At 42.7% G+C, this 15,756-nt stretch overlaps 1 protein-coding gene across 5 annotated transcripts in view; it reads right to left on the bottom strand.

Moving 5' to 3' along the window:
* The window catches only part of sparta (spartin a), a 38,814-nt gene that overhangs the window by 1,680 nt on the left and 21,378 nt on the right, over nt 1-15,756 (bottom strand). For 4 of the 5 annotated variants that reach the window (XM_067985927.1, XM_067985930.1, XM_067985929.1 and 1 more), the window contains 3 exons: nt 12,956-13,150; nt 6,251-6,409; nt 4,375-4,465 (listed from right to left, as the gene is read on the bottom strand). In XM_067985927.1, the coding sequence (XP_067842028.1) occupies nt 4,375-4,465; nt 6,251-6,409; nt 12,956-13,150 (445 nt within the window). Of the gene's footprint in view, nt 1-3; nt 4,284-4,374; nt 4,466-6,250; nt 6,410-12,955; nt 13,151-15,756 lie in introns of those variants that run through there. The other variant, XM_067985931.1, reaches the window with a different exon arrangement.

Below are 15,756 nucleotides of genomic sequence, written 5' to 3'. Positions count from 1 at the left end.
TATCAGAAAGGATCATTTTAATCATTTCAAGGAGCAGAAAAAGTAGATCGTTGCAGATGCTAGCTAACCTGCTGTGCGCTTTAAATGGATTATTTTCCCCAAATTTTTTAGGAGTTCTCTCTCCTTTATCCCTGTCTTTTTCTGGAAATTGGTCACAACTAAATTTTTGCTATAAAATATAACCGGTTACAGTAGTGTAGTGATTAGGTTACTGGACTAGTAATCCAGAAGCCTGTACTAAATCCACAGAATGCAAGTTCAAATCCCACCATGGCAGTTTAATAATTTGAATTCAAATTAAAAATTTCAAAATATGAAAATAAAAAACTGGTAGCAGTAGAAGTGACCATCAAGCTGGTTCACTAATGTCCTTTAGGGAAGGAAACCTCCTGTCCTTGGCCTATATGTGACTTTATAGTCTCATACCAACGTGCCTAACTCTTAACTGCCTTCTGAAGTGGCCTAGCAAGCTGCTTAGTTATATCAAACTGCTAGAAAGGAACAAAAGAATAAAACTAGATGGACCATTTGGCTGTGACCTAGGCGTCGAATCAGGACACAATAAAGGCACACCCAGTGCAGTCAATCCTGTAAAGTCCTCCTCACTAACATCTGGGACTGGAAGAGCTGCCTCACAGACTATTCAACAGCCTGACATAGGTATGATTCTGTAAGTATGACTATCAGCCAACATCCCAGACTCCTCCACCCAGGTCAAACATGGGCAAAGAATCCTCCTACTGATTACTACCATGACCCTCCCTCAGATGATGAATCAGCATGCCCTCCAATATGAACACCACTTGGAGGAAGCACAGAGGGTAGCATAGGCACAGAATGTACTCTGGATGGGGGACTTCAATGTCCATCAACAAGAGTAGCTCGGTAGTACCACCACTGGCTGAGTCCCTACCCATGCAGATGCATCTGCGACAGCTAAATTGGTGAGGACGAGGTAAAGTATGTTATGAATAAATAAAATGACCATATCAAAAGATGTAGATAAACATAAAATGAGCTAGCTCAGTTGGCTGCAGAGGAAAGAGTTAAGGATTGGGTGTTCCAGTTAGAAATGAAGTTGCGAGGCTGGGAAACTGAAATGAGAGCAGCACAAGCTGGAACAAAAGAGCGAACAGTGCATATTCAGGCATGAGAAGGAGAAAGGGCTCTTCAACTGGCAGAGAAATGCACATCGATGGGATTCCATCATTGAAGTTCCGGAACACTTAGCTTGTAATTTTGTTAAATCCAATTTAACTCCAAATTTTAAAAAGGGAGATGACAGTAATAGATTCAGTCAAGCATTTGAGTTGACAGCTTATCACCATAAGTGGGCCAATAACACATGGGCAAGTTGTTTCACAACGTCAATGAGCGATAAAGCACTCTCTGTGTATTCTCATGTCAATCCAGCAGAAAGTATGAACTATGATGTTGCAAGACATGCTATTCTTGATGTGTACAATTTAACACCTGCTTAAAAACATTTGGAAGATTTGGTTAGAGGGTGAAAATATTACAGACTACCAGGATCTTGGTCACTCAATGTTGCAACAACTTTTGGGAGAGAGTTCCAGACAATTTAAGAATGTGGCTACCTCTCAAGCAGCTATATGAACGCGTCAATCATTTTATGGTCTTTCAAGTACCAATGAAGCTTCACATGGGTGGGAGATCAGATGCACCATGGATTGATCACTTGGTGAACCAGCTGTTCAGCCCACAAAGTGAGTCTATAAATCAGGCAACCAAGCAGAATACAGAAGGTTGAGGAAACAATTTTTTTAAATAAAAAAGGTGAGTGGGCACATGGCCAACCTTTGCTGGTCTTTTAGTAACCCTGCGACACAATCCAGGTGATCTCATAAGGTGGTCGGTTATGCAGTCACCATAGATTTAGAAAAGATGTCTCCTTGCCTTCACCAGATCAGTGAATAGGGTGCAAAGAGGTGATACTACAGCTTCATCTGGTAAAGGATTGCACTGTGTGAAGGGCAAAGTTGCTCACAATGGGGGACTTTGAAAAATCAGAGATCCCCAAGGCCAAGAGTTTGGCTGAAATATCTCAATTAGGCAGGGGAGAGCAAAGTGGGGGTCTATTCACCCATGCCAGTCAAGATTTTGACCGGAACTGATGTAGGTAGTGAAGGGATCGTTAGTGCCATTAGATAAATGTAAAGCAGAGCAGACTTGGTCAGTCCAGTGTAATTGGCCACAGAAGTCACTGACAGTGACGCAAGGTTAGGGGCAATGCAATTTCAGGTGGAGAACTTGTTATGTTAGCTTCAAGCACAGCGGATGCATGTGGAGCGTTTGCAAGTTAAGGCACCAACAATTTTAGGGATTTGACTGTCCAAGGGGACATTCCAAGGGAGAGTAAAGGAGGTGCAGCTAGACAACCTCGCCAAGGGTTTGGGGAAAGGTAAAGAGAAAGCCCACACCTTACTTCATAGTCTAAATTTAAAAAGGCACTTTAGCCAAGAAACGGGTTTCCATTAAATAGGAGCGCCCAATATGTTAAGAAGCAATTTTACACCACTGGGGTAGTCCTATGTCTCTTGCTTGTTCAGTGAAAAATGCTGGAGATCAAGTGGCTGGGGGCAGAGAAAATAATGTGTGTATGGCTGCATCAACTAGGTAGTGGATGGAATAGCAGGGACAGCCCACAACAAAACTTGTAAGGAGTACCTAGTTACTGTGTTAGTTAACTGCACAAAGGCAGTCAAAGGACAGCAAGAAATGGTGAAGAGGTAGAGCTGAGCATCATCAGCATATATATTTGAAAGCTGCCATCGTGGTTGAGGGGCAGTATGTAGTTAAGGAAGAGGAAGAGGTTAATGATAGATCACAGGAGAACTCTGGAAATTACTATAGGATACAATAAGGATTTAACCGTAGTGGGGGGATTGGGAGAGAGAAGAGGGGGTAGGGGGGGTGGCTTGGGGACTACATATATTGCGCTTGCACTAGATACAGGATGGACAGGAGACTGGAAGTCTAACTGCAGTTTGGAGTATAAACAGTTGACTCTTATCTATTATAATAAGGATGAATGTAGAATACTGAACATTAGAGGGATGGAAAGGAGCTGACCTATGAGGAAGGGGAATGGAATGATGGCTAGGAGAGAGTGTGCTGACCCAAGGTAAGCAAAAATCTGACTGTAGAGCAAGAACTAGCAAAGTCTAGTTTAGACAAAGACAGAAACTACCGTCTGAAAAGTCAATGAAATAATTATAACGTATGTATTTCTGTACTAACTATAAAAACGGAAGGCATCTGAGGGGGTGGGAGTTCCCTTTTCCAAAGAGCCTTTCATCGCACAAGGTTCGTAGCAGAGCCCCATCACCACGTGCACAGTCATAGTCGTTCTTGGAGTCCCAATGGGAATCCCTTTTGTAAGTAAACGGACTACACTTGCAATTGTCTGTTGTTGAACTACTAAAAAGAGCTAAGTGTTAATTAGCCCACTCTGTGTCTGAATCTGTTTGGAGTTCCACATTCCAACAGTTACAGTGTGGGAAAAGATGCATTGCTATGTTTGGATAGGTAGGAATGGAACCATGCAAGGTGCTCCCAGAGCTGAACACGAGTGCTTCCCAGTAGGGGTCACTAATTCCTGGCAAGGAGCAGGAACCATAATTGTTTTCTCTCTCCCCTCCCCGCCACTCACTTGCCAAAAAGCATTAAGGGTTAGTGAGATTTTTCAGTTGGCAGTGGCCAGATCTGGAAGAATGCTAAACTGTTAAAAGTAAGCAGAGTACGCCAATAGTGATTTAATAATAATAATAAAAGACATTTGATTTCCTCCTCCCCCAAATTTCTGAGCCACAGTGGTGTGGAGTGTTACTAAAGATGGGAAAGGGACCAAATGGCATAAGTTTATACTGTTAGTAACAGAAATGAGATCAATGGGAAACTGGAAATCCTGTTTGTTATTTAAATGAGACACACAAAAATAAACTAGCCAATAAACTAGATGGACTGAATTCCCACAGTATGCAGGGACAGAGGAAAGAGAACCATGTTTATATCAATAGGATATTGTTGAAAATAAAATAAGCAGTCAGCAGTGCCCCTGCCCCCTTTTGCATGGAATAGTTCTACAGCAGCAAAAGCAAGCATTGCACCAAATAGCCCAAAATGATTCAAGGAAAAAAAACTGATTTTTATGCATTGTACTGAAAAGATAAAGCTAATTTAGAGCAATTAATTTCAAATAAATGATGCTGTTTGAACCAAATTAGTTCTTTTTAGAAGTGCAAGTCGTCATGTTTCTGTATCTGAAATTATAAAGCATCAGTTATGAACAAAATATGTACTGCTTTGGAAACTGAATTTCTAAAATTCGGCTTTAAATAAAAAGCTACTTACTTAAAATCCACCGTGTGGACGGTCTCTGCTGCAACACTCTTGGCTATGCACTTTGCTGCGCACTCTAAACCATTCCAGACAGTTGCAAATCCTGTAAATCAAAACCAGTTACTACTTACGTTGATTAATTATTCACCTGAGATCACACAATGATTTGGCCTTGTCCTCAACTTGCTGTTAATTTTGTTTGAGACTGAGAGAACAGCTACCAATGGTGGAGCAAAAAAAAAATAGGAAATGAGGAATAGACCAATGTCAGAGGAAGGTCAGGGAGGGACTTTGGGCTGATGGAGGTCACTAATGTTGGGTGGGGCAAGACTTCGCTGGCATTTGAAGGAGAGGACAAGAATCTTGAAGTTGATTCATAGGGGCATGGGAGCCAGGCAAGGACATTGGAAATGCAGGGCCTTCAATGAGCAAGAACCCCTTAAGCAACAGTCTGAATGAGTTGTACTCTGTAGAGGTTAAAGTGGGGAGGCCTGTTAGCAAGAGATTAAAGAAATAGAGCCTCAAAGTAATAATGTACAAGGATTACAATCTTGATGGCAATTGGAGGGAGGCAGGGATATGGGTGGGCAATTTTGCAAAAATGGAAGTCTTAGTGATGAAACAAATATTGGACAGGAAACTTAGCTCGAGATCAAGCTGTATACCAAGGTTTCACAACACTATCCTATTGCCTTTGATGGAAGGAGCGCTGATGAGAGATTAAAAAGAATGGCTTCAGTTTTGCCTCCATTAAGCTGGAAGAAATTTTGATTCATTCAAGGCTTATATGTTGATTAGTTCAGCAGCAGCCATGGACTCAAGAGAGGAGGTGGAAAGGTAAAGGTCGTGTCATCAGCATTGATACAGAACCTGATCCTGTGTTTCCAGATGATGTCATAAAGGGGCAGTACATAGATGAATAGGAAGGAAGCAAGGATAGAGAAGTGCAACCAAATTCATAATTAATTGGACCTTTTAGGCAACTGAAAAAGCAGGTGGCAATTAAAATTTTACACAGATAAGTGTAAAATATTAAGTGTGGGAATAAGAACCTTGGGAGCATGTGTTAAGTGGAACAGGGATGAAGGAAAGAGATCATGGGGTTATGGTGGACTAATATAAAGCTTTTAGCACAACGCTTAGCTGTAGTAAAAAAGGCAAATAATTTACAGGGTCACAACAGTAGAGGACAAATCAAATGCGGTTTATAATTCCTGACTATTCTATTTAACACATGCTTCTTTCTTTTGGTGTGGAGGGGGAAGGTTCTGCTCCCATTATATTTATCCACATTGAATTGCATTGCCGCCTACTGGCCCCGTCATCCAAGATCTAAATCTGGTTGCATTGTTCCTCGTTATTTGTCCTGCTTAAGTGTTAAGGAGACCCCACCTGGAGTACTGTCTGCAGTTCTGTTCACCAAATTAGAGAAAAGATTACTAATCCTGAGGATATGCTGGCAAAAAAAAAAATGATTCTAGGTATCAGGAAATGGTAAGGAATTTGAGCTTGTCTTCGGAAAAGGAGATTGCAAGGTAATCTAATTGACTGACTGAATAGAATTAAAAGAAATCAATCCAGATAAGTTGTTCAAATCCCAGGGACAGAAATTAAACATTAAGAAGTTACGAGTAATGAGGAAAGTCAGGTGAAGCATTTTCACCCAGAGGATAACAGACGAGGGAAGATCATTGAAATGAACAGTCTAAATGGATTTAGACAAATTGATGCATTTCTGGAGGGGAAAGGGATACAGGGAGGAGGCAAGTAAGTTTGGTTATTTCTGTAAGTTTAACAAAAAAAAATTATGAATTTAATGAAACATCAAATGATACATTTATAACTACTTTGGGAAGTTGATGGAAAAACAAAATAGATGAACATGTACCTTGAACTCCACTTGCTGCCACCACTAGAGCTCCATCTAGATTGGCTTTTGAATTATTATCTTTCTTGATAGATTCAGGAATCAGTTTACTTCCATGTTTCTTTACATGTGGAGCCAGCTCTTTTCCAACAGTACTAGCAACAGCACAAAGTCCATCAACTGAGAATTAAAAAAACATTTTAAACTTAACTTTATGGTTCAGACAAATGCAACTACTCAATAAAAGAGCTTCACTCTAAATTACATACAGGTAAAATGCATTGATTTTTTTTTTAAATTAGGGTATGAACACACAATCTTTCATGATCAAAGATCACAGACCAAACTAAGTGGAAGCTGTGATCTTCTCTTCTTTCCCCATCCTTCGTTATATTGCTCTTTTGGGGTTGGTGCCATGCCACAATTCTCTTCTTGTTAGCCTGCCAGGATTCTTCTTTTGATAGCCTTAGTTCCATTACAAAAACTTGTATTTTGTTTTGGTTCTTCTTGCCATCTACAACATAACTGCAGTTGGCACACTCCCTACATATTTACTTACTCTCTTGAAACTCTTGTCTTTTGTTGTGCGGCTTAGAAGGCAGCACAAATTGTACTCGCTCGCTTTCAGCTAGCATAATTCAGTGCACCAAGCTTGCATACAGATACAATTGGTTCTACTGTATATTGGCAAATCCAGGATTTTAGTTGCACAGTCCTTGTCAAGAACTTCAGCAGTAAAAAAAATGGTATTAAACAGTACAACCCAGATTTTTATAATGACAGATGATTTCCACCATCTTGTGCATAAAGAGGGAGTGATAACGACAAGAGGTTGTGTTGAAGGAATATTCACCGGGTTCTCTGGAGAACATACTATTCTTTGCTATAGAGGAGTCATTGGGCCAGTTTATCTTCAAAGCTAGTTTCCCCTGCTGTGCATTGGTGTCTATGGATCAGAATGCATCAATGGCAAACTGGAAACAATTGCATTAGGCAATGCAATTAACTGTGGTTGGTCAAAGGCTTCAGCATTGTAAACACGGTCAGTTCCAATGAAAGGCAACACTAGAATCCTGAGGTTGAGCAGCTTTCGAAACAAAGGTGGAGATGGCCATAAAAGTTTTTCACATCATTTTGAGTCAGTGTGGAACATTGGTGCTCTCTAAAAGAACTACCATTTTTCTGAACTGGCACTGGGGATTTGCTTCAAGGTATCTTTGCATGTGAAAGAATTTACTGTGGGCTCTAGAAGCACAATACCTTTCTAGTGAACAAGATCACAACAGGCCCATTTGCTGAGTTTCAGCAGACATTACCTTTCTGAAAGTTATGCAACACTGGACCAGTGTCAACATTGTAATCGCCATCAGTTCCAATGTAAAGCGATACTAAAATGCTGAGGATGAGCAGCTCAATTTAAGCCTGGGTAGGTGTCTAATTTTTTTATGAACTATTTAAAATCATGTGTTCATAGATGATAAAGAGCTGTCACTAACTAGAAACTAAAAAGAGATATCAACTAGAACCATCTTCAGCCAGAAGTGCCGAGTGGATGATCCATCTTGGCCTCCTCCCAACATCCCCACCATCACAGAAGCCAGTCTTCAGCCAATTCGATTCACTCCACATGATCTCAAGAAATAGATGAGTGCACTGGATAAAACAAAGGCTATGGGCCCCGACAACATCCCGGCTGTAGTGCTGAAGACTTGTGCTCCAGAACTAGCTGCGCCTCCAGCCAAACTGTTCCAGCACAGCTACAACACTGGCATCCACCCGACAATGTGGAAAATTGCCCAGGTATGTCCTGTACACAAAAAGCAGGACAAATCCAATCCGGCCAATTACCGCCCCATCAGTCTACGTTCAACCATCAGCAAAGTGATGGAACAGAAGAACATAAGAAATAGGAGCAGGAGTAGGCCAATCGGCCCCTCGAGCCTGCTCCGCCATTCAATAAGATCATGGCTGATCTGATCCTAATCTCAAATCTAAATTCATGTCCAATTTCCTGCCTGCTCCCCGTAACATCGAATTCCCTCTACTTCTAGGAAACTGTCTATTTCTGTTTTAAATTTATTTAATGATGTAGCTTCCACAGCTTCCTGGGGCAGCAAATTCCACAGACCTACTACCATCTGAGTGAAGAAGTTTCTCCTCATCTCAGTTTTGAAAGAGCAGCCCCTTATTCTAAGATTATGCCCCCTAGTTCTAGTTTCACCCATCCTTGGGAACATCCTTACCGCATCCACCCGATCAAGCCCCTTCACAATCTTATATATGTTTCAATAAGATCGCCTCTCATTCTTCTGAACTCCAATGAGCAGAGTCCCAATCTACTCAACCTCTCCTCATACGTCCGCCCCCTCATCCCCGGGATTAGCCGAGTGAACCTTCTTTGTACTGCCTCGAGAGCAAGTATGTCTTTTCTTAAATACGGATACCAAAACTGTATGCAGTATTCCAGGTGCGGTCTCACCAATACCTCATATAACTGCAGCAATACCTCCCTGTTTTTATATTCTATCCCCCTAGCAATAAAAGCCAACATTCCGTTGGCCTTCTTGATCACCTGCTGCACCTGCATACTAACTTTTTGATTTTCTTGCACTAGGACCCCCAGATCCCTTTGTACTGCAGTACTTTCCAGTTTCTTGCCATTAAGATAATAACTTGCTCTCTGATTTTTCCTGCCAAAGTGCATAACCTCACATTTTCCAATATTGTATTGCATCTGCCAAATCTCCGCCCACTCACCCAGCCTGTCTATATCCCCTTGTAGGTTTTTTATGTCCTCCTCACTCTCTACTTTCCCTCCCATCTTTGTATCATCTGCAAACTTTGATATGTTACACTCGGTCCCCTCCTCCAAATCGTTAATATAGATTGTAAAGAGTTGGGGACCCAGCACCGACCCCTGCGGAACACCACTGGCTACTGGTTGCCAGTCCGAGAATGAACCATTTATCCCAACTCTCTGCTTCCTGTTAGATAACCAATCCTCCACCCATGCCAGAATATTACCCCCAATGCAGTGATTCTTTATCTTGAGCAATAATCTTTTTTGTGGCACCTTGTCGAATGCCTTCTGGAAGTCCAAATACACTACATCCACTGGTTCCCCTTTATCCACCAATGGAAGGTGTCGGCGACAGTGCTATCAAGCGGCACTTATTCACCAATGCTCAGCTTGGGTTCCGCCAGGACCACTCGGCTCCAGACCTCATTACAGCCTTGGTCCAAACATGGACAAAAGAGCTGAAGTGAGAGTGATTGCTCTTGACATCAAGGCAGCATTTGGCTGAGTGTGGCACCAAGGAGCTCTAGTGAAGTCAATAGGAATTGTGGAAAAACACTCTCCCAGTGGCTGGAGTCATACCTAGCACAAAGGAAGATGGTAGTGGTTGTTGGAGGCCAATCATCTCTGCCCCAGGACATTGCTGCAGGAGTTCCTCAGGGAAGTGTCCTTGGCCCAACCATCTTCAGATGCTACATCAATGACCTTCCCTCGATCATAAAGGTCAGAAATGGGGATGTTCGCTGATGATTGCACTGTGTCCATTCGCAACCCCTCAGATAATGAAGCAGTCCATGCCCACATGCAGCAAGACCTGGACAACATCCAGGCTTGGGCTGATAAGTAGCAAGTAACATTCATGCCAGACAATGACCACCTCCCCTTGACATTCAACGGCATTACCATTGCCGAATCCCCCACCATCAACATCCTGGAGGTCACCATTGACCAGAAACTTAACTGGACTAGCCACATAAATACTGTGGCTACAAGAGCAGGTCAGAGGCTGGGTATCCTGCGGTGAGTGACTCATCTCCTGACTCCAAAACCTTTCCACCATCTACAAGGCACAAGTCAGGAGTGTGATGGAATACTCTCCACTTGGCTGGATGAGTGCAGCTCCAACACTCAAGAAGTTCGACACCATCCAGGACAAAGCAGCCCGCTTGATTGGTACCCCATCCACCACCCTAAACATTCACTCCCTTCACTTCCGGCACACAGGATGCACTGCAGCAACTCACCAAGGCTTCTTCAACAGCACCTCCCAAACCCGCGACCTCTACCACCCAGATGGATAAGGGCAGCAGGCACATGGGAACAATACCACCTGCACTTTCCCCTCCAAGTCACACACCATCCCGACTTGGAAATATATCGCTGTACCTTCATCGTCGCTGGGTCAAAATCCTGGAACTCCCTTCCTAACAGCACTGTGGGAGAACCTTCACCAGATGGACAGCAGCGGTTCAAGAAGGCAGCTCACCACCACCTTCTCAAGGGTAATTAGGGATGGGCAATAAATGCTGGCCTTGCCAGCAACGCCCACATCCCATGAACGAATAAAAAAAAAAATCCATCCAAGGTACATTTCAGTAAGCTGATGCATGAAAGATAAAGTATGTTAGGTGGACATAGAAGATCTCATGCACTATTTGAAGAGCAGGGTAGTTCTCCCAGCTTCCTAGCCAATATTCTTCTCTTAATCACCACCACCAAAAAAGAAAACAATTAACTGATAATTTAGCTCATTTCCTGCATATACACAAATTAGCTGCAGTGTTTGCCTACATGAAAGTAACTCACTTCAAAAGTAATATGTTGGCTGTCCTGGGTGATAATACACTATAGTTATTTCTTTCTTTTGAGTTGCCAGCAGCAGACCTTTGAACTCTATTTCTTAGTACTGCTCTCCCCATCTCTCCACCTTCAAAAGGTCTCCTCAAAACCTACCTCTAATAGGTCACCTCCCCTAACTCCTCTTCTACTACTGCTTGGTCCCCATTTTCTCAAATTCAACTCTTAAAGTAACAGTTTTTATTCTATGCACTACCCAGTCCTCATTACAGACATAGTATCACTATCAGCCATGTCAATGTTATACTGGCATGAGGAAATCAGTCCTTTTTTAAAAATTCGTTCATGGGATGTGGGCGTCGCTGGCGAGGCCGGCATTTATTGCCCATCGCTAATTGCCCTCGAGAAGGTGGTGGTGAGCCGCCTTCTTGAACCGCTGCAGTCCATGTGGTGAAGGTTCTCCCACAGTGCTGTTGGGAAGGAAGTTCCAGGATTTTGACCCAGCGACGATGAAGGAACAGCGATATATTTCCAAGTCGGGATGGTGTATGACTTGGAGGGGAACGTGCAGGTGGTGTTGTTCCCATGTGCCTGCTGCTCTTGTCCTTCTAGGTGGTAGAGGTCGCAGGTTTGGGAGGTGCTGTCGAAGAAGCCTTGGCGAGTTGCTGCAGTGCATCCTGTGGATGGTACACACTGCAGCCACTGTGCGCCGGTGGTAAAGGGAGTGAATGTTTAGGGTGGTGGATGGGGTGCCAATCAAGCGGGCTGCTTTATCTTGGATGGTGTCGAGCTTCTTGAGTGTTGTTGGAGCTGCACTCATCCAAGTAAGTGGAGGGTATTCATCACACTCCTGACTTGTGCCTTGTCGATGGTGGAAAAGCTGTGGGGAGTCAGGTGGCGAGTCACTCGCCGCAGAATACCCAGCCTCTGACCTGCTCTCGTAGCCACAGTATTTATATGGCTGGTCCAGTTAAGCTTCTGGTCAATGGTGACCCCCAGGATGTTGATGGTGGGGGATTCGGTGATGGTAATGCCGTTGAATGTCAAGGGGAGGTGGTTAGACACTCTCTTGTTGGAGATGGTCATTGCCTGGGACTTATCTGGCGCGAATGTTACTTGCCACTTATCAGCTTAAGCCTGGATGTTGTCCACGTCTTGCTGCATGCGGGCTCGGACTGCTTAATTATTTGAGGGGTTGCGAATGGAACTGAACACTGTGCAATCATCAGCAAACATCTCCATTTCTGACCTTATGATGGAGGGAAGGTCATTGATGAAGCAGCTGAAGATGGTTGGGCCTAGGACACTGCCCTGAGGAACTCCTGCAGCAATGTCCTGGGGCTGAGATGATTGGCCTCCAACAACCACTACCATCTTCCTTTGTGCTAGTTATGACTCCAGCCACTGCAGAGTATAGCCCCTGATTCCCACTGACTTCAATTTTACTAGAGCTCCTTGGTGTCACACTCGGTCAAATGCTGCCTTGATGTTAAGGGCAGTCACTCTCCCCTCACCTCTGGAATTCAGCTCTTTTGTCAATGTTTGGACCAAGGCTGTAATGAGGTCTGGAGCTGAGTGGTCCTGGCAGAACCCAAACTGAGCATCGGTGAGCAGGTTATTGATGAGTAAGTGCCGCTTGATAGCACTGTCGACGACACCTTCCATCACTTTGCTGATGATTGAAAGTAGACTGATGGGGCGGTAATTGGCCGGATTGGATTTGTCCTGCTTTTTGTGGACAGGACATACCTGGGCAATTTTCCACATTGTCGGGTAGATGCCAGTGTTGTAGCTGTACTGGAACAGCTTGGGTAATGTACCAAGAAAACTAAACTTAAGTTACATGAGCAAGACAGTTGTTGTCTTGAAAAAAGTGTATGTATACTCTGTAAACAGGCAAGTGTAATTTTTGATGTTCACCTTTTATTATTTGCTTAATTTCAGTAAAATTACTAGGATGTAAAACCTTAGCAACTGGCAATGCAAGTCAACAAAGAGCATGTACAAAGAGGAGGAATCCTTTAACGTGATCAAAAAACTTCCAAGTGAAACATCTACCGTGCAACAGGTTTTCAGTTTCTTAACGTCCTTCCAGAAATAAGTGTATTCAAGGATATAGTTTGTTCGCTTACCCAAGAACTGGCTGACTTTTACAGCACCTCCTGTTGCTTGTCTTGCAACACTGAGTCCCTTTTCCACTGTTGGACTGACTGTTGCAGGCTTATCTTCAGGCTGAATATGCTCTCTTAGCTTAGAGGCTCCCTTCTGGATTGCTTTACCAGTGAATTCAGCTCCTTTAGCCAAACCCCAGCTCAGCCAAGAGGCCCCTGAAAAATTTAAATAGTTTTATAAACAACTAGATTTCCCATGGCATTGCTCATGACTGAGTCAGAGAATACGCTAACATGTAACAGAAGTAATTGTGATGCTTACAGGAAGTGCTGCTGTATGCAAGATTTTTTAATATATTATATACAGATCGTTTTGTTCCTTCCGAAATAGGGGAAAATAATGTACACAAAGCAAAGCCGTTCGCTGCACTATTAACATATAAATAAACGATACAAGATTTGAATTTGGGCATAGGAGCATATTCTCAAAATTTGCTGGTAACAAAGGAGGTTTGGCAAACAGCGAGAGGTCTGTCAAAGACTTCAGGAGGGTACTGACAGGTTAGTGGAATGGTAGATAGATGGCAGATGCAATTTAATGTGGATAAGTATGAACAAGAGTAAATAAACGATAAATTTGTATAAAATATTGGTCAGGCCACAGTTAGTAACACTGTGCAGTTCTCGGTGCCCCACTATAGAAAGGCTATTAAAGCCATAGAATGTATATAGCATATATTCACCAGAATACCAGGGATGGAAAACTATACTGGGAACATTTCCAATGGAGCAGAGATGGGCAAGAAGAGATTTACTAGAGGTTTTGAAAATTATGAAGGATTTTGAAAGAGTGAATTGGGAAAGACTATTTCCTCTGGTTGGGGCATAAGTGATGACAGGTCATCAATTTAAATAGACACCAAGAGTGAGGTTAGGATAAATTTCTTTATGCAGAGTGTTGTTGAAGCATGTAATGCTTTGCCACAGGAAGTGGCCGAGGCTCAGACCATTGTCTCTTTAGGAAAAATTAGATAAATATTTGAAGCCGAGGAAGATATTGGGCTGTCAGTAGACAGCAAGGAACTGGGACTGGTTTTGGATTGGTGTAACAAAGGGTTCAGCGTGAATACGATGGGCCTAATGGCCTCCTTCTGTACTGTAAACTTTTTTGGTTCATAAAATCGAGCTTTCATTATCCCCACAAACTGGGGATGTTCAAGATGAATGTTAAATGCAAGTATAGTCTTCCTCACTGAAAGACATTAAAGCTCCACGTAGAGGTTTGAGGAGTGGAATTTCTACTGCAATGCTCATTTAAGAAAATCATACCTCAAGGGGAAAGGTGATCTTCCTTCCCTAGGAACATTAGAACAGGAGTAGGCCATTTAGCCCCTCGAGCCTGTTCTGCCATTCAATGAGATCATGGCTGATCTGTGACCTAATTCCATATACCCGCCTTAGCACCATATCCCTTAACACCGTTGGTTAACAGACACCTATTAATCTGTTTTAAATTAACAATTGAGCTAGTATCAATTGCCGTTCACGAAGAGAGTTCCAAACTTTTACCACCCTTTGTGTGTAAAAGTGTTTCCTAACTTCACTCCTGGCTCTAATTTTTACATTATGTCCCCTAGTCCTAGATTCCCCAACCAGCAGAAATAGTTTCTCTCTATCTACCCTATCAGTCCCCTTAATATCTTGAAAACTTCAATCAAATCACCCCTTAATCTTCTGAATTCCAGGGAATACAACCCTAGTTTGTGTAATCTCTCCTCATAATTTAGCCCTTGGAGTCCAAGTATCATTCTAGTAAATCTACATTGCATTCTCTCCAAGGCCAGTATATCCTACCCAAGGCGTAGTGCCCAGAACTGAACACAGTACTCCAGGTGTGGTCTAACCAGGGCTTTGTATAGCTGTAGCATAACTTCCACCCCCTTGTATTCTAGTCCTCTTAATATAAAGGTCAGCATTCCATTAGCCTTTTTGATTATTTTCTGTACTGGTCCATGACATTTTAATGATCTATGTACATAGACCCCTAAAGTCTCTTTGGACCTCCACTGTTTTAAGCTTTTCACTATTTAGAAAGTACTCTGATCTATCCTTTTTAGATCCAAAGTGGTTGACCTCACGCTTGCCTACACTGAAATCCATTTGCCACAGTTTTGCCCATTCACTTAATCTATTAATATCTCTGTAATTTTATGCTTCCATCTACACCGCTCACAATGCTGCCTATCTTTGTGTCATCAGCAAACTTGGATATGTGGCTCTTTATCCAGTCATCTAAGTCGTTAATAAATACAATGAATAGTGGAGGCCCCAACACAGATCCCTGTGGGACACCACTAGTCACATCCTGCCAATTTAAGTACCTGCCCATTATCCCTACTCTCTGTCTCCTGCCGCTCAGCCAATTTCCTAACCAAGTCAATAATTTGCCCTCAATTCCATGAGCTTCAACTTTCACTAACAGTCTCTTATGAGGGACTTTATGGAATGCTTTCTGGAAGTCTATATAAACAACATCCATAGACATTCCCCTGCCACTACTTTAGTCACCTCTTCAAAAAATTCAATCAGGTTCGTCAGGCATGACCTACCTTTATAAATCCATGCTAGCTCTCTCTGATCAGCTGTAAATTTTCAAGGTGTTCAGTCACTCTATCCTTAATTATAGACTCTAGTAATTTCCCCAACAATTGTTAGCCTAACTGGTTTCCCTCTCACTTTTCTTAAATAGCAAAGCGATATGTGCAATTTTCTATTTTAAACCTACAAGGCCTCATTCTGGTTCTTTGCCTACAGAAGTCAAC

This window comes from Heptranchias perlo, chromosome 6 (assembly GCF_035084215.1).
Source record: "Heptranchias perlo isolate sHepPer1 chromosome 6, sHepPer1.hap1, whole genome shotgun sequence".
NCBI lineage: Eukaryota > Metazoa > Chordata > Chondrichthyes > Hexanchiformes > Hexanchidae > Heptranchias > Heptranchias perlo.
The sequence above is the reverse complement of the archived record's forward strand: the minus strand, read 5'-3'. Positions and strand labels throughout refer to the sequence as shown.